The 19,969-nt window shown below is 41.4% G+C and overlaps 1 protein-coding gene across 2 annotated transcripts in view; it reads left to right on the top strand.

The window, feature by feature from the left end:
* Positions 1–375: 375 nt before the first annotated feature.
* The window catches only part of asxl2 (ASXL transcriptional regulator 2), a 30,832-nt gene continuing 11,238 nt past the window's right edge, over positions 376–19,969 (top strand). The window contains exons 1-7 of one of the 2 annotated variants that reach the window (XM_071365346.1): positions 376–538; positions 2,561–2,643; positions 3,402–3,510; positions 4,344–4,488; positions 6,601–6,663; positions 7,068–7,186; positions 18,916–19,030. In XM_071365346.1, the coding sequence (XP_071221447.1) occupies positions 482–538; positions 2,561–2,643; positions 3,402–3,510; positions 4,344–4,488; positions 6,601–6,663; positions 7,068–7,186; positions 18,916–19,030 (691 nt within the window). In that variant the 5' untranslated portion in view covers positions 376–481. The remainder of the gene's footprint in view (positions 539–2,560; positions 2,644–3,401; positions 3,511–4,343; positions 4,489–6,600; positions 6,664–7,067; positions 7,187–18,915; positions 19,031–19,969) is intronic. The other variant, XM_071365347.1, reaches the window with a different exon arrangement.

The following is a 19,969-nucleotide window of genomic DNA, read 5'->3' as shown; positions in this document are numbered from 1 at the left end:
ATGTATGAGCCTACATTTTTTCAGGGAAAATATAAAATACCTGTATTTCAAGTCAAATGAATTGCCATTGACCAAAAATAGGGAGAAGAAAAAAAAGCACCAGCCTAAAGGTTTGTATGAATTTGACTAATTTTAAAGGATTTACTCGGTAGGCTAATATTCTATTCTAGCTTAAAACACCACCATCTCCCGAAAATAGTCACATGTTCTGACAGTAATAACGGTCATGTTATTATTTTAATAGCTATGTATTTATTTTATAGCGAAGTAAAACAAATGTGTTTAAATACTCGTGTTTGCCAGTGACAGCTGTCATTTGTACAGTAAGATGACGTCTCTCTCTGGGTCACATGACACACTCCTTACAGTAAAGCAGTAAAAGCCCAATATGGCAGAAGCGGTCGGTCTTGCGCGGTAACTAAAGCAACATTTCAACTAACACACTGTCATATTCAACACTAATCAGCACAAGACCGCAGCGATGAGGGAGAGACAGAAGAAAAAGAAGGGGAGGACATGGGCAGAAGCTGCTAAAACGGTATTTACTGTCGTTCTATTCAACGTTTGTTGTGCTTGTTTTCCCTTCGCTCCCACTTGTACAACTGTTTATGAGTTCATGACCCGCTGGTGCAGACGAAATGTTGCGTATGCAACCCAAGGCCTGCTTGTCGGCTAGCTAAGCACTGGAAGTCCATCAAGATTGGCTTGACAGTCTTGTGGATTCATTTACAGAAAATAGCTATATCAGTGTCTCCATGTAGTTTGCTTTAGTTGCTGAAGTTGTAGATAGGAAATTGACAGAATTATTGTTTCGACCGCAGACACGCAGACATGTCTGTGTTGCTTTAAAGTAAACACGAAGTGTTGCGCGAGCGTACAGCTAGCCAGTTAGCAAGCTATGCTAACTCACGTTCAGTTTGACAGCTTGTTCTGAACTGACAAAATACATTGAAACATGGCCGTTGTCAAGTGTCTAGCTCTCCAGCTAGTTCTAATCGTCCTATGTCGATGGACATTAGCTATAACGCTAGGTAATGACCAATGAACGACAGCTAACGTTAGCATGGTAGTAGTAGTCAACTTGCTAGCTAGCTACAAATAGCTACCTAGTAGCTACATCAGTAGTGTTTATAAACTATTTATGAAGTTGTTTTAGCTACCTGGTCACTGTATTGGCCATTCGGTTTTTAACATGCTTAGCTACCTATGGCTACATGTATTAGCAAATCATTGCTGTTACTAGTTTTGATTAGCTATGTTAGTGTGTTTTGTTTACACAATGTAGTTAATTAAAACTAGTAACAGCAATAACATAGCTAGCCAGTTAGCTAACAGTCGTTAGTTGACAGATGACAGTTCGCCTACTATTCATATGAAAACCTTTGTGACATCAAAGATTTGTATAACTAAATCAAGATAGACCACAGCCTGTCAATGGGAACAAATTAGTCATAGTGGGCAGAACAAGCAAGGAGGTGGGCAGAGCCAAGCACAAGTTAGCGAGATCCTATTTGCCTGTTTTAGCAATCATATGCATATTTCCGTTAGGGAACGCCTACTCTGTGAAGTGCGCGTGTCCAATAACTCAATTCGCCTTTGCACTCCTAAACAACGCGATTTTTAAAAACTTTGGCAAAGGGTAAGGTCTACAAAACTTAGTCCACTCTGTTAAAAACAGATTTTAGTTGGGGAACTGAAAACTGTATTGAGACCAAATCTTTCATCATGAGATAATTTGAAGAATGTCGGCCAAAATCCATCTCCTTCCATCTCCTCCCACTTCTGGCCACTGAGCTTCCTCTCATTACCATATTTGGTAGTGAGTGGAAACGCCAAGCGGATGCTTCACATTTACACTTCCAGTGAAATATCTGTCTCATTGTTCTGTCTGTGGTGACGTCACCATGGGTATAATTTAGGCTAGCTACATCAGCTATGATGGTGGGTGGGTGGTGATCTTGCTCAGGCTTTCTCTTCTTACACAAACACAAAGGAAGTGAATCATGCTTTGGTGAGGTCATTGAGGTCTGTCTTATTTCCAGCAAGTCACATATTCTCTTGACAATGGGTAAAAGCATGCACTAAATCATTGTTGACAGACTCATTCCCAGAGGTTGACTTCATGTCTTAACAAACCACACCACTAATGAATGTGCTAAAAACCGTATGCCTAGGAGTGCTGATCTAGAATCAGGTCCTCCCTGTCTATATCATTTTATTAGTTGTGATCTAAAAGGCAAAACGAATCCTAAATCATTACTCCTTTAAGTAAGAGCTATGACATGACATCACAGAAGTATAGAACACCTCAGTTGAAGCTTACTCAATGTTCATTTCATACAACTAGGTCCTAATTCCATACCACTAGGCCCAACTATAGAATTGTGGGTTGATAATGTGTAGTAACACCATAAGCAATGTGAATACTAGTCTAGGACAGGTTGACATATGTTATTGTCTTTAGGCTAGAGGTTCTTTTACATTCTCAAGTGGTATTAGGTATGTATTACACATTATTACACTGCAATCCATTGACTGATTTTGTGCTTTATTCTTTCAGGTATTAGAAAAGTACCCCAACACACCTATGAGCCACAAAGAGATCCTACAGGTGATCCAGAGGGAGAGACTGAAAGAGATTAGGTAAATAAACAGTCTCGTATGTCTTCTGTTTGTTTTCAAAGAAAAGGTCCTTTTTAGATCCCCTTTTAAGGTTCCTTTAGGTCGCTCTTCACAGTTTTGACTTCATTTTTGATACACAAGATCAGCACACTAGGCCTAGTTTTGTTTATGAATAGCAACACATCATTTCTTCTTGTTTGATTGACTGCTCATGTCCTTTCCCTTTTTATTTTCTTATTCTCGTGGTAATTATTACATTCACATAATTCTAATGATTTTGTTTCTTGTTTCATTTTTTTCACTCTTGTCATCCAGAAGGTAAGACAAAGCAAGTTTTGCCCCTCACTCCCTTAACAAACTCACTAAAATGTTGTTTGTTTTTCCTATTGCATGTTAACAACTTGTACTTGTTACAACATGTTATTAGCAACTTGTACTTGTAACAAGAAGTTACAACATGTTATTAACAACTTGTTCTTGCATGTCAGGTATTGTTATTTCAGGCAGCACAGTCTAATAATTTCAGCTGAAGCTCTGAATACAGTACACTGGCGCCTGATTCACACTATAGGGCCAAACCGGGCCAGGCTGAGGTGTACTGGGTTGGCCAGCTTGGCCTGGCTACACATCCTCAATAGTTGCTGAAACTATGCTGGAAAGGACAATGTCAAAAGGAAATGTCAGAGCCAGTACAGTTAAAGTCGGCTCTGTAGTGGCCAGTCAGCTGTCTGCTTCATTGGATGTAACTGGCTGTGCTTTCCTCTTCTCCTGTTATCTAGTGGTACTTCCCCGCTGGCCTGTCTCAATGCTATGCTCCACACCAACTCTCGCGGTGAAGAAGGGATCTTCTACAAAGTACCTGGACGAATGGGGGTCTACACACTGAAGGTCAGTTTCAAATTTCTATAAATCTAAAGCATGAAACCAGTAAGCGCCGACATATCTCTATGTGGAATTGACATGTCATTTTTTTACTAATAGGCAGCGCCACAGTGTCAATAATTATGAGCTGTTAAAAGTATTTATGATGACACTGCTTCTCTATGGAAAGAGAATGAAAAGTAGAGCAACGTTATGACTCACACAGCGAGCTTGACAAACAATTGGAAATTCACATGAATCATTATGAATTGCTCTGAATGTTAGGAGTCATTCAAAGCAGTCCGTGTTATGGGGGTGTGTATATAATATCTTATTGTGGTGTGTATGTTATAGAATGTGTACACTGAGTGGACAAAACATTAAAAACACCTTCCTAATATTTAGTTGCACCCCCTTTTGCCCTCAGTACAGCCTCAATTCGTTGGGGCATGGACTCTACAAGGTGTCGAAAGCATTCCACAGGGATGCTGGCCCATGTTGACTCCAATGCTTCCCACAGTTGTTTCTAGTTGGCTGGATGTTCTTTGGGTGGTGGACCATTCTTGCTCAAACTGTTGAGCTTGAAAACCCCAGCAGCGTTGCAGTTCTTCACACAAACCGGTGCACCTACAACCATACCCCATTTTAAAGGCACTTAAATATATAATACACGCTCTGAATGGCACACATACACAATCTATGTCTCAAGAGTTAAAAATCCTTCTTTAACCTGTCTCTTCCCCTTCGTCTACACTGATTAATGTTTTGTACATTCGGTGTATGTTGTGTGTTTGTATATAATGTGCTGTGTTTATATAATTTGTGTATAACGTATATGTATGTTGTGTGTCTGTGAGTAGAAGGACATTGGGGACGTGGTGAAGGAGCTGTCTGAGGAGGGATCCGAGGAGGACGATAGTGATAATTTGTCTGATTCCCAGAGCACAGAGAACAACAATTACACTAACAACCAGGAGGGCATGAGGGGACAGTGGAGGAGGAGAGGTATGATACTACTTCACAATATATTTATAACATCACTGTCTTTTTGATAAGGAAATGGGGACGCCGAGAGGTAGGATACTGTATATTTCGCTATACTGTATATTTATTAGCTTCACCTTTTTCTATGATGATTGGGCTATTATTCCAATACTTGAAATTGACTGAAATACAGTACATTTGGAAAGTATTCCGACCCCTTGTCTTTTTCCACATTTTGTTACGTTACAGCCTTATTCTGAAATGGATAACATTGTTTTTTCCCCCTCATCAATCTACACACAAAACCCATAATGACAAAGCAAAACAGTTTTTTGTTGTTGAATTTTTGCCAATTTATTACAAATAAAAATTTGAAATATTACACTTTACTCAGTATTTTGTTGAAGCATCTTTGCCAGTGATTACAGCCTCAGGTCTTCTTGGGTATGATGCTTCTCTGCAGATCCTCTCAAGCTCTGTCAGGTTGGATGGGGAACGTCGCTGCACAGCAATTTTCATGTCCCTCCGTGGATGTTAGATCGGGTTCAAGTCCGGGCTCTGGCTGGGCCACTCAAGGACATTCAGAGACTTGTCTCGAAGCCACTCCTGCGTTGTCTTGGCTGTGTGCTTAAGGTCGTTGTCCTGTTGGAAGGTGAACCTTCGCCCCAGTCGGTGGTCCTGAGCACTCTGGAGCAGGTTTTCATCAAGGATCTCGCTGTACTTTGCCCCGTTCATCTTTCCCTCGATCCTGACTAGTCTCCCAGTCCCTGCCGCTGAAAAACATCCCCACAGCATGATGCTGCCACCACCAGCCTTCACCGTAGGTATGGCATTGGCCAGGTGATGAGCGGTGCCTGGTTTCCTCCAGACATGATGCTTGGCGTTCAGGCCAAAGAGTTCAATCTTGGTTTCATCAGACCAGAGAATCTTGTTTCTCATGGTCTAAGAGTCCTTTAGGTGCCTTTTGGCTAACTTCAAGTGGGCTGTCATGTGCCTTTTACTGAGGACTGGCTTCTGACTGGCCATTCTACCTTAAAGGCCTGATTGGTGGAGTGCTGCAGAGATGGTTGTCCTTATTGAACTCTGGAGCTCTGTCAGTGACCATCAGGTTCTTGTTCACCTCCCTGACCAAAGCCCTTCTCCCCCGATTGCTCAGTTTGGCCGGGCGGCCAGCTCTAGGAAGAGTCTTAGTGGTTCCAAACTTCTTCCATTTAAGAATGATGGAGGCCACTGTGTTCTTGGGGACCTTCAATCCTGCAGAAATGTTTCGGTACCCTTCCCCAGATCTGTGCATCGAGACAATCCTGTCTCGGAGCACTACGGACAATTCCTTGGGCCTCATGGCTTGGTTTTTGCTCTGACATGCACTGTCAACTGTGGGACCTTATATAGACAGGTATGTGCCTTTCCAAATCATGTCCAATCAATTGAATTTTCCACAGGTGGACTCCAATGGAGTTGTTGAAACATCTCAAGGATGATCAATGGAAACAGGATGCACCTGAGCTCAATTTAGAGTTTCATAGCAAAGGGTCTGAATTCTTATGTAAATAAAGTATTTCTGTTTTTAGCAAACATTTCAAAAAAACAGTTTTTGCTTTGTCGATATGGGGTATTATGTGTAGATTGATGAGTAAAACAATGCATTTTATACATGTTAGAATAAGGCTGTAACGTAACAAAATGTGGAAAACGTCAAGGGGTCTGAATACTTTCCGAAGGCACCATAGGTGCTGATACTCATTTCGGTGCCGACCATTACTCTTTATATTTAGGTGCCTGTCCCACTCAAGTTATTGTGGTGTTTCCATTTTCAGTATTGAGTGTGCAGCTGTACATTTTGTGATTAATACTAGACATCAGACTGTTGCCCATCTTAGTAACACTTTAGAACTAGATGAAGTTTAGGCCATTTCTGTCGTTCTCTCTGTCCCTTAAACATTTTAAGCAACGGTTACAACAGGAAATTCTTTTTTTTGTTTGAGTCAGATCTGTGACCACTTCCTCATATACACATATGAACAAGTTAAGGAACCGTTGAAGTAAAGTAACAGCATATCTTCTGAGCACGGGGGATATATTCTTTTCTTTTTTCTTTTCTATTTTTATTGTTCTTAATATCCATGCAAAAAGCTCCATCAAAGCAAATGCTATCAAAAGACCCCAAAAGACACAAGTCAAAGGATAACAGCCACGGTGAGTGAGAAATAAAGATGTAAGCCTTGTTTTAAAAAAAACAGGAAATAACCATTACAAAAGTTGTTTTACATAATCTTGCTACTAACACTTTTTTTTCTGGCGGTTGGAAAGTCAAGGAGTCTTCGATTAAAAAAAATAAAAAATGCAACGCACATCCAGGCCAACTTTTTGTGTATGTTTTCAGCAATCTTTTAGATGCAACATAGGTTTGTATCGTGTCTGACTGCAAAACAAAACCTTGGTATATCCATTTTATAGATGAACTGAAACACGCAATCAGCATACAACGTGTGTATTTATGTAAATGTTATCAGTGTTTTGGATGTGAACATTGGGGGTTGTTGTTGAGCGTATTCATGTGTTATTGACTGTGTCTAAGTTGTGCTGTGTTTCCTTCCCAGTGCCCTCCACGCTGCCATCTGATCCGTCGTCTCCTCAGCCACGTTGTTCATCTCCCTCTGTCCCCAGTAGCAAGCTCATCTCTCCCTCACAGAAACACAGCAAGAAGGCTCTCAAACAGGTAGGCTACTGGGCTGATTCTCTATCGGTCTTTTTTTCACTGGTTAATAGAGACCAGTTCTCTCTTTTCTCAACAAGACTAACCTGGGTAAATAAAAGTTAAATAATGTACTGCTGCTGACCTGGTGCCTCATAACCTGCCTGACAGTGTCTCAGTGATGTGCCCTCAGTCTTTTCCACAAGTACCTGGAGTAGCCAGCCAAAAGAAATATTAGCTAGGCAGGCCTCCCCAACATCATTTTTCTTTTGGCCGAATTACCTATATTTTGATGGCCTCTGGTACATTCTAATAATTAAAAGTGGCTGCTATGTGAAAAACCCAAAAGAAAATAAATGAATGTCCCAGAAAATAATGATAAGGCTAAGTGGATTTTGACACATCGGTACCACTTATTCTACATTACATGAAAAGTGCAAATTCAGGGTTCTAAGCTGAGATTTTTAACCAAAAAAGTGTTAAACAAATCAAAATATATTTTACGTTTTAGATTCTTCAAAGTAGCCACCCTTTGCCTTGATGACAGCGTTGCACACTTGGCATTATCTCAACCAGCTTCACCTGGAATACTTTTCCAACAGTCTTGAAGGTGTTCCCAAATATGCTGAGTTGGCTGCTTTTCCTTTACTCTGCGGTCCAACTCATCCCAAACCATCTCAATTGGGTTGAAGTCGGGTGATTGTGGAGGCCAGGTCATCTGATGCAGCACTCCATCACTCTCCTTCTTGGTCAAATAGCCCTTAGACACCCTGGAGGTGTGTTAGGTCATTGTCCTGTTGAAAACAAATGATATTCCCACTGAGCGCAAACCTGCAATGCTGGTTAAGTGTGCCTTGAATTCTAAATAAATCACTGACAGTATCACCAGCAAAGCACCATCACACCTCCTACTCCATGCTTCACAGTGGGAACCACACACGCGGAGATCATCCGTTCACCTACTTTGCGTCTTACAAAGACACGGCGGTTGGAACCAAAAATCTCAGATTTGGACAGATTTCCACCGGTCTAATGTCCATTGCTCATGTTTCTTGGCCCAAGCAAGTCTCTTCTTCTTATTGGTGTCCTTTAGTAGTGGTTTCTTTGCAGCAATTCAACCATGAAGGCCTAATTCACGCAGTCTCCTCTGAACAGTTGATGTTGAGATGTGTCTGTTACTTGAACTCTGAAGTGTTCATTTGGACTGCAATTTCTGAGGCTGGTAACTCTAATGAACTTATCCTCTGCAGCAGAGGTAACTCTGGGTCTTCCTTTCCTGTGGCGGTCCTCATGAGAGCCAGTTTCATCATAGCGCCTGATGGTTTTGTGACTGCACTTGAAGAAACGTTCTTGACATTTTCCACATTGACTGACCTTCATGTCTTAAAGTAATGATGGACGCATCCACAGGCACACACACACACACATGTGACCACCCACACCCCTCCCTTTAAAACATTACAATTTTATCTCTTGTTAGGGCCTATAAATATTTCATAATATAATGTCCGTAATTTTTTTAAATAATAACTGTTTCAAAAATAGTCATTTGGTTTCATATTCTATGAGTTATAATTTTCATAGTATAGATTTCATGAATTGTCTCTTTCCAATTGCTTGTTTGTGGTGCCAGCGGATTAGGCCAGTTTCTAGTAATCTAGTAAGTGCTGTTATTATCAGAATTCTGAAGAGGTACTTATCGCATGAGGGGTTCTCCCCAGGAGTATGTGTTCTGGATTTAGATAAAGTGAGCTTTCAAATGTATCATGCAATACTTTGCATACTTTGGTCCAGAAATGATTGAGGACTGGGCAGGAGTATGGGTGTGGTTAGCCCTGCTCTCCCCACGGTTACCCAGCAACTTGGTGTGATGTGCCGTTTGTACTTTGATTGTATTATAGGAGTTGAAAAATCTTCACTGAATTTTCCAGGAGTATTTCCTCCAGAGTAGAGTGTTGATTGTCTTGGACGTGTTTCTAGATACTGTAGATCAGGTCTGTTTGGATGCATTTTGTCTTCTTCGTCCAGACCTTTTATGGTGTTATTTATAAAGGTATTTTCTATAAAGGTATTTTCTATCTTCCTAGTGAGTGTATTGACGGTCTTCATAAATATAGATGAACTTATTGTTTTTTCTATTTGTTGGATTTGCATCTGTCTCCATTTACCTGTTGTTGCTGGGTTCATCCATACAATAATTGATTTGAGTTGGGCGTCCTAGTCGACTAAAGAAGGCCAGTTTTATTGCTTCTTTAATCAATCTTATAAACAGTTTTCAGCTGTGCTAGCAATTGCAAAAGGGTTTTCTAATGATCAATTAGCCTTTTTAGAATGATAAACTTGGATTAGCTAACACAACGTGCCATTGGAACACAGGAGAGATGGTTGCTGATAATGGGCCTCAGTAGGCCTATGTAGATGTTCCATTAAAAATCAGCCGTTTCCAGCTACAATAGTCATTTAAACATTAACAATGTCTACACTGTATTTCTGATCAGTTTGACGTTATCTTAATGGACAAAAAATGGGCTTTTCTTTAAAAAAACAAGGAAGTGACCGCAAACTTTTGAACGGTAGTGTATATCCTAAATCATTCTTATTTCAATGGTTCTTTGTGTGATTAGCTACCAGCTATGAAACCAATCGGCAGAAATGCTAGGAAAATAGCTACAGCAGCATTTATGTGTTGCTATAAATCAGAACTTGCATGTTCTTATACTTTACTTTTTCAGTTCGCACACTTCTGTTTTAGGCGCATATGCGAGTACAATGGTCACTCTATAGAGCCCTGAAATTCACTCACAGAGACTGCAACCAACCACAGAGCACACAAATCACACTGCCCACAGGTACCTGGATGAGATATTAAACTGTCAAACCAGCAGTGTTTCCCTGTCAACGCTCGCTTTGATACTGACAGGTGCCTGTCCTATCAATAGATTGCTAGAAGATGCATATCATTCATTTTAGTGGAAGAGGGCTCGGCTGAATTTGTTTCTGACTAGCCAATTGAAAAGTAGCTTAGTTTAATTTAAGTAGCCTGGCAATAAATGAGTCTGTAATCAACTGTTTAGCCGACAGCCGGCGCTAGTGGAAAACACTGCTTGCTCTCTATGCTAATAAACTGTAGCTCTAGTTGCTCTAATTTGGCTGAAGACACCCGTTTTGTAGAATAAATGCACACTTGACATTCACTGTGCTTGTTAAATGTAATAACTTTGTTACAAAGAAAACAACACATTGTGTAAGTTATTTTAAAAGACATTGGGGATGCGAATGAGAGGGGGGAAAAAATACCTTTGGCTGAGTTGTATTAATTTCCTCACAATCTCACAACTCCACAGTGTATTACTAGCTTCCCATTGGTCTTCCTTATCCTGCATCACAAATGGCACCCTATTCCCTATATATTGCACTGCTTTTGACCAGAGCCCTATGCGGGCCCTGGTAAAAAGTACTGCACTATATAGGGTAACTCTTTTGGGCTCCTGAGTGGCACAGCGGTCTAAGGCACTGCATCTCAGTGCAAGAGGTGTCACTACAGTCCTTGGTTTGAATCCAGGCTGCATCACATCCGGCCGTGATTGGGAGTTCCATAGGGCGGCGTCCAGGTTTGGGCGAAGTAGGCCGTCATTGTAAATAAGAATTTGTTTTTAACTGACTTGCCTAGTTGTATTCGGCGCATGTGTTAAATAAAGGTAAAGATAGCTAGCTATCTAAACTACCGGCTAGGGGGCCCCCATTGATTTTTGGTAGTCAATCTCACTCAGATATCATATTAAAAACTGCAAACATTTCTCTCCACCCTATGGAAGAATGTGTAGAATTGCAGGAAATTAGCTGTAACAACAAATATTTTGTATCTTTTGGCAAAATTTAAGCTAACTTGCTGCAAAACTGCAACATTTTCTCTATGCCCAATGGCAAAAAGTATAATTGCAGGAAATTAACTCTAAAAAGTATTTTCTTTCTCTCCGCTGTCAAGAGGGGAGCCTCTTAACTTCTTATGGCTGCATCCCGCTAACGGGATCGATATGACAACAGCCAGTGAAAGTGCAGGGCGCCAAATTCAAACAACAGAAATCTCATAATTAAAATTCCTCAAACATACATTATATAATTTTAAAGGTAATCTTGTTGTTAATCCCACCAAAGTGTCCGATTTCAAATATGCTTTTCAGCGAAAGCCCTACAAACGATTATGTTAGGTCACCACCAAACCACAATAAGCACAGCCATTTTTCCAGCGAAATATAGCAGTGACAAAAAGCAGAAATAGAGATCAAATTAATCACTAACCTTTGATGATCTTCATCAGATGACACTCATAGGACTTCATGTTACACAATACATGCATGTTTTGTTTGATAAAGTTCATATTTATATCAAAAAATCTGAGTTTACATTAGCGCGTTACATTCACTAGTTCCAAAAACATCAAGTGATTTTGCATAGCCACATCGTTTCAACAGAAATACTCATCATAAATGTAGATGATAATACAAGTTATACACATGGAATTATAGATATACTTCTCCTTAATGCAAACGCTGTGTCAGATTTCAAAAAAACTTTATGGAAAAAGCAAATCATGCAATAATCTGAGACAGCGCTTAGAACAATAGCCAAATTAGCCGCCATGTTGGAGTCAACAGAAACCAGAAAATACATGATAAATGTTTCCTTACCTTTGAAGAACTTCATCAGAATGCAGTCCTAGGAATCCCAGGTCCACAATAAATGCTTGATTTGTTCGATAATGTCCGTTATTTATGTCCAATTAGCTACTTTGGTTAGCGCGTTTGGTAAACAATTCCAAAGTCACAAAACGCGTCCACTATAACGTGACGAAATGTCCAAAAGTTCCATAACAGTCAGTAGAAACATGTCAAACGATGTACTGAATCAATCTTTAGAATGTTGTTAACATACATCTTGAATAACGTTCCAACCGGAGAATTAGATTGACTTCAGTTGAGCGATGGAACGGAGCTGCCTATCACGTGAACGCGCGTGGTCAAAGCATGGTCAGCTCGTGGCAGTGGTGACTAATTCCTGTCTCCTTCAGCCCCCCTTCACATTAGAGTCATCAGACAAAGTTCTATTGACTGTTGACATCTAGTGGAAGCCGTAGGAAGTGAAAACTCATCAATATCTCGCTGTAATTTCAATGAGAGCTTGGTTGAAAATCTGCCACCAGAAAAAATCCAAACAGGAAGTGGAACTTCTCAGGTTTTTGCCTGCCATATGAGTTCTGTTATACTCACAGACATAATTCAAACAGTTATCTAAACTTCAGAGTGTTTTCTATCCAATACTAATAATAATATGCAAATATTAGCAACTATGACTGAGGAGCAGGCCGTTTACTCTGGGCACCTCTGTGCACCTTTCATCCAAGCTACTCAATACTGCCCCTGCAGCCATAAGAAGTTAAAGGGTTTGCTCGCAAAATGTAACTTAAGGCCCCCTAAAGGTTATGGCCGGCTCCGACTGCATGTTTTGGTATGGATGTGGCTACACGGACCCGCGAACCACTGTGGCCCCCACCCCCATCAAGGTTGCCAATAGGGTGCCATTTGGGACGCACACTTAGCGATTTGTGCTCTGTATAATTCGATTTTGTTTGATCAAGGAGGTGGGGAAAGAGAGGCCGGAGAGTTCTGAGAAGTCGGAGGCGATTGAATAAATCCCCACTTCCCTCAATTCTGCTAGCAAACATGCAATCTTTGGACAATAAAATTGATGAGTTACTGGGAAGATTAAACTACCAACAGGACATTAAAAACTGTAACATCTTATGCTTCACAGAGTCGTGGCTGAACGACGACAATATCAACATACAGCAGGCTGGTTATATGAGGAGGATAGAACAGTGGTGTCTGGTAAAACAACAGGCATCTGTCTTTATTTTTGTTGTACAGTAATCCCTCGTTTATCGCGGGGGTTACGTTCCGAAAATGACCCGCGATAAGTGAAATCCGCGAAATAGAAAACTTTTTTTTTTTTACAATTAGCAACTATTACATGTATACAAATACAGTGACTCACGTGTAGGCCGTTTCGTCGACATTATGGGTTTAGGAGATGTTCGAAATTACAAGATAATTTGGCCAACTTAATGTAAATTTGCCAAGCTGTTTTATGTACGTACACATAACTGCACGAGACGACAAAATGATAGCACAATTCGTAGCATGTTTTGATACAAGAAGCGGGAGTGAGTTTTTAGCGAATCAGAATGCAGAGCACAATGCACCAAAAAAAAAAAAAAAAATGCATTATGAAAATCCGCGAAATAGCGAATCCGCGATAAGTGAACCGCGAAGTGGCGAGGGATCACTGTATTTTAGTAAACAACTGCTGGTGCACGATATCTAAGGAAGTCTCGAGCTATTGCTCGCCTGAGGTAGAGTTTCTCATGATAAGCTGTAGACCACACTACCTACCGAGAGAGTTTTCATCTGTATTCTTTGAAGCTATTTACATACCACCACAGTCAGAGGAGGGCACTAAAATAGCATTGAATGAGCTGTATTCCGCCAAACAAGAAAACGCTCACCCAGAGGCGGCGCTTCCAGTAGTCGGGGACTTTAATGCAGGGAAACTTAAATCAGTTTTACCAAATTTCTATCAGGATGTTAAATGTGCAACCAGAGGGAAAAGAACTCTGGACCACTTATACTCCACACACAGAGATGCATACAAAGCTCTCCCTCGCCCTGCATTTGGCAAATCTGACCATAATTCCATCCTCCTGATTCCTGCTTACAATCAAACATTAAAGCAGGAAGCACCAGTGACTAGATCAATAAAAAGGTGGTCAGATGAAGCAGATGCTAAGCTACAGGACGGTTTTGCTAGCACAGACTGGAATATTTTCAGGGATTCCTCAAATGGCATTGAGGAGTACACCACATCTGTCATTGGCTTCATCAATAAGTGCATTGATGACATCGTCCCCACAGTGACCGTACGTACATATCCCAACCAGAAGCCATGGATGAGCTAAAGGCTAGAGCTGCCGCTTTCAAGGAGCGGGACTCTAACTTATTTTAAATGTCAATATCTGACAGATCTGAACATGACTGCTTTGGCATGATGTTCAGTGTGGGTTCATTATGTAACATGGTTTAGCTTCATGCTTAATGAGTTGAAAGTTTTTTGCGACTAAAAAAAGTGATTGGAGATTAGAAAACCGGATATGTATCGTAATTCTATGTTGCTAACTCATTCTTCTCTTTATACAGCTGTCTTTATCATATCCTCACGTTTACTGCATTGATATCATAGTCTAACAGACTATGATAGCTTATATGAAATCCCGCTATGCCCTCTGACGAACCATCAAACAGGCAAAGTGTCAATACAGGACTAAGATCGAGTCGTACTACACCGGCTCTGATGCTCATCGGATGTGGCAGGGCCTGCAAACCATTACAGACTACAAAGGGAAGCACAGCCGAGAGCTGCCCAGTGACACGAGCGTAACGGTCGAGCTAAACTACTTCTATGCTCGCTTCGAGGCAAATAACACTGAAACATGCATGAGAGCACCAGCTGTACCGGAAGTCTGTGTGATCACGCTCTCCGCAGCCAATGTGAGTAAGACAGGGCAACATTCACAAGGCCGCAGGACCAGACGGATTACCAGGACGTGTACTGCGAGTATGCGCTGACCACTAGCAAGTGTCTTCACTGACATTTTCAACCTCTCCCTGTCCGATTCTGTAATACCAACATGTTTTAAGCAGACCACCATAGTGCCTGTGCCCTAGAACACTAAGGTAACCTGCATAAATGATTACCGACCCGTAGCACTCACGTCTGTAGCCAGGAAGTGCTTTGAAAGGCTGGTCATGGCTCACATCAACACCATCATCCCAGAAACCCTAGACCCACTCCAATTTGCATCCCATCCCAACAGATCCACAGATGATGCAGTCTTTATTGCACTCCACACTGCCTTTTCCCACCTGGACACCTATGTGAGAATGCTATTCATTGACTACAGCTCAGCGTTCAACACCATAGCACCCTCAAAGCTCATCAATAAGCTAAGGACCCTGGGACTAAACACCTCCCTCTGCAACTGGATCCAAGCACGATCCATGGCCAAGCACGACTCGGACACCATCATTAAATTTGCCGATGACACAACAGTGGTAGGCCTGATCACCGACAACAACGAGACAGCCTATAGGGAGGAGGTCCAAGACCTGGCCGTGTGGTGCCAGAACAACAACCTCTCCCTCAACGTGATCAAGACAAAGGAGATGATTGTGGACTACAGGAAAAAGAGGACTGAGCACGCCCCCATTCTCATCGACGGGGCTGCAGTAGAGCAGGTTGAGAGCTTCAAGTTCCTTGGTGTCCACATCACCAACAAACTAACATGGCCCAAGCACACTAAGACAGTCGTGAAGCGGGCACAACAAAACCTATTGAGACTGAAAAGATTTGGCATGGGTCCTCAGATCCTCAAAAGGTTTTACAACTGCACCATCGAGAGCATCCTGACTGGTTGCATCACTGACTGGCATGGCAACTGCTCGGCCTCCAACCGCAAGGCACTACAGAGGGTAGTGCGAACGGCACACGACATCACTGGGGCCAAGCTTCCGACCATCCAGGACGTCTATACCAGGCGGTGTCAGAGGAAGGCCCTAAAAATTGTCATGGACTCCAGCCACCCTAGTCATAGACTGTTCTCTCTGCTACCACACGGCAAGCGGTACCAGAGTGACAAGTCTAGGTCCGAGGCTTCTAAACAGCTTCTACCCCCAAGCCATAAGACTCCTGAACATCTAATCAAATGGCTACCCAGACTATTTGCTTTGCCCCCCCCCCCCCCCCTCTTTTACACCACTGCTACTCACTGGTGTTATCATCTATGCATAGTCACTTTAAATACTCTACCAACATGTACATACTACCTCAACGAACCGGTGCCCCCGCACATTGACTCTGTACCGGCACCCCCCTGTATATATACAGTGGGGAGAACAAGTATTTGATACACTGCCGATTTTGCAGATTTTCCTACTTAAAAAGCATGTAGAGGTCTGTCATTTTTATCATAGGTACACTTCAACTGTGAGAGACGGAATCTAAAACAAAAATCCAGAAAATCACATTGTATGATTTTTAAGTAATTAATTTGCATTTTATTGCATGACATAAGTATTTGATAGATCAGAAAAGCAGAACTTAATATTTGGTACAGAATCCTTTGTTTGCAATTACAGAGATCATACGTTTCCTGTAGTTCTTGACCAGGTTTGCACACACTGCAGCAGGGATTTTGGCCCACTCCTCCATACAGACCTTCTCCAGACCCTTCAGGTTTCGGGGCTGTCACTGGGCAATACGGACTTTCAGCTCCCTCCAAAGATTTTCTATTGGGTTCAGGTCTGGAGACTGGCTAGGCCACTCCAGGACCTTGAGATACTTCTTACGGAGCCACTCCTTAGTTGCCCTGGCTGTGTGTTTCGGGTCGTTGTCATGCTGGAAGACCCAGCCACGACCCATCATCAATGCTCTTACTGAGGGAAGGAGGTTGTTGGCTAAGATCTCGCAATACATGGCCCCATCCATCCTCCCCTCAATACGGTGCAGTCGTCCTGTCCCCTTTGCAGAAAAGCATCCCCAAAGAATGATGTTTCCACCTCCATGCTTCACGGTTGGGATGGTGTTCTTGGGGTTGTACTCATCCTTCTTCTTCCTCCAAACACGGCGAGTGGAGTTTAGACCAAAAAGCTCTATTTTTGAATCATCAGACCACATGACCTTCTCCCATTCCTCCTCTGGATCATCCAGATGGTCATTGGCAAACTTCAGGCGGGCCTGGACATGCGCCTGCTTGAGCAGGGGGACCTTGTGTGCGCTGCAGGATTTTAATCCATGACGGCGTAGTGTGTTACTAATGGTTTTCTTTGAGACTGTGGTCCCAGCTCTCTTCAGGTCATTGACCAGGTCCTGCCGTGTAGTTCTGGGCTGATCCCTCACCTTCCTCATGATCATTGATGCCCCACGAGGTGAGATCTTGCATGGAGCCCCAGACCGAGGGTGATTGACCATCATCTTGAACTTCTTCTATTTTCTTCTATTTTCTAATAATTGCGCCAACAGTTGTTGCCTTCTCACCAAGCTGCTTGCCTATTGTCCTGTAGCCCATCCCAGCCTTGTGCAGGTCTACAATTTTATCCCTGATGTCCTTACACAGCTCTCTGGTCTTGGCCATTGTGGAGAGGTTGGAGTCTGTTTGATTGAGTGTGTGGACAGGTGTCTTTTATACAGGTAACGAGTTCAAACAGGTGCAGTTAATACAGGTAATGAGTGGAGAACAGGAGGGCTTCTTAAAGAAAAACTAACAGGTCTGTGAGAGCCGGAATTCTTACTGGTTGGTAGGTGATCAAATACTTATGTCATGCAATAAAATGCAAATGAATTACTTAAAAATCATACAATGTGATTTTCTGGATTTTTGTTTTAGATTCCGTCTCTCACAGTTGAAGTGTACCTATGATAAAAATTACAGACCTCTACATGCTTTGTAAGTAGGAAAACCTGCAAAATCGTCAGTGTATCAAATACTTGTTCTCCCCACTGTATATATATATATATTTTTTTTTTTACTGCTGCTCTTTAATCTCTTATTCTTATCCATATTTTTTGAAACTGCACTGTTGGTTAGGGGCTTGTAAGTAAGCATTTCACTTGTTGTATTCGGCGCATGTGACTAATACAATTTGATTTGATCGTAATTATCTGCACTGCTGTGGAACTTTCAGCTGTTTTATCGGTTTATTAGGCAGAAATAAACCCTATTCAAATGAAAATGTGCCTGCAAGGTGAGGCACACAGAGTAGACAGTATGTGTATTTTACAACTGTAACTTTTGTACTGTATATTGAAAAGTATTTACAGGGAAATAGAAAGAATGAAGTGAAAATGTAGGCTAATGCCACTTATTTCTTTGGAGTGTTTGACTTGCCTGTTGGATTGTATGATTGTTAGACAATACGAATATATGTTTTATATTGAAAGTGGTGTTGATTCTAGACTAAATCACATAATATATATACAGTACCAGTCAAAAGTTTGGACACCTACTTATTCAAGGGTTTTTCTTTATTTTTACTATTTTCTATATTGTGGAATAATAGTGAAGACATCAAAACTATGAAATAACACATATGGAATCATTTATTAACCAAAAAAGTGTTAAACAAATCTAAATATATTTTATATTTGACATTCTTCAAAGTAGCCACCCTTTGCCTTGATGACAGCTTTGCATACTCTTGGCATTTTCTCAACCAGCTTCATGAGGTAGTCACCAGGAATGCATTTCAATTAACAGGTGTGCCTTGTTAAAGGTTAACTTGTGGAATTTCTTTCCTTCTTAATGCGTTTGAGCCAATCAGTTGTGTTGTGAGAAGTTAGGGGTGGTATACAGAAGATAGCCATATTTGGTAAAGTCCATATTAGGGCAAGAACAGCTCAAATAAGCAAAGAGAAACGACAGTACATCATTACTTTAAGACATGAAGGTTAGTCAGTCCGGAAAATTTCAAGAACTTTTAAAGTTTCTTCAAGTCCACTCGCAAAAAACATCAAGCGCTGTGATGAAACTCAATATGCCACGTTGAGGGGGGAGTCTAAGACAGGAGCGGACATTCATCTTGGCACTGGTAAATAATCTCTTCCTTTCTTCATTCCTCTTTTCCTTCTCCTTCTCTGTCCCACAGGCCCTGAAGCAGCAGAGGAACCAGCGGAGACAGGGGGGCATGCCCACCACCTCCAGCCCAAGGCTGCTCATCAAGAACGTGAAGGACATGGCTGACACCATTGTCACTAAGACCGGTAGGTGGCAGACATAGACGTACAGTATATGAGCTCCAAAAGTTTTGGGACAGTGACAATTTTTATGTTGTTTTGGCTCTGTACTCTAGCACTTTGTATTTGAAATGATGCAATGACTTCAAGGTTTAAGTGCAGACTGTCTGATTTAATTTGAGGGTATTGTCATACAAATCGGGTAAACCGTTTAGAAATTACGGCACATATTGTACATAGTCCCCCCATTTTAGGGGACCAAAAGTATTGGGACAAATTCACTTATGTGTAATAAAGTAGTATTTGGTCCCATATTCCTAGAACGCAAGGACTACATCAAGCTTTTGTTTTGGTTGTGTTTCAGATTATTTTGTGCACAATAGAAATGAATGGTAAATAATGTATTGCGTTATTTTGGAGTTACTTTTATTGTAAATAAGAATATAAATATGTTTCTAAACACTTCTACATTAATGTGGATGCTACCGTGACTATGGATAGTCCTGACTGAATCGTGAATAATGATGAGTGAGAAAGTTAGACTCACAAATATCATATCCCCAAGACATGCTACCCTCTCACCATTACAATAACAGGGGAGGTTAGCATTTTATATCATATCCCCAAGACATGCTACCCTCTCACCATTACAATAACAGGGGAGGTTAGCATTTTATATCATATCCCCAAGACATGCTACCCTCTCACCATTACAATAACAGGGGAGGTTAGCATTTTATATCATAACCCCAAGACATGCTAACCTCTCACCATTACAATAACAGGGGAGGTTAGCATTTTATATCATAACCCCAAGACATGCTACCCTCTCACCATTACAATAACAGGGGAGGTTAGCATTTTTGGGAGGGTATGATATTTATGCCTCGAACTTTCTCACGCATCATTATTCAATATTCATTCAGGATGACCCGTAATCATGGTAGCATACACATTAATGTAGAA

The sequence above is a fragment of the Salvelinus alpinus genome, chromosome 25 (assembly GCF_045679555.1).
Source record: "Salvelinus alpinus chromosome 25, SLU_Salpinus.1, whole genome shotgun sequence".
In the NCBI taxonomy this organism is placed as follows: Eukaryota; Metazoa; Chordata; class Actinopteri; order Salmoniformes; family Salmonidae; genus Salvelinus; species Salvelinus alpinus.
Note: the sequence above shows the minus strand (reverse complement) of the source record. Positions and strands in the feature narration are given on the sequence as shown.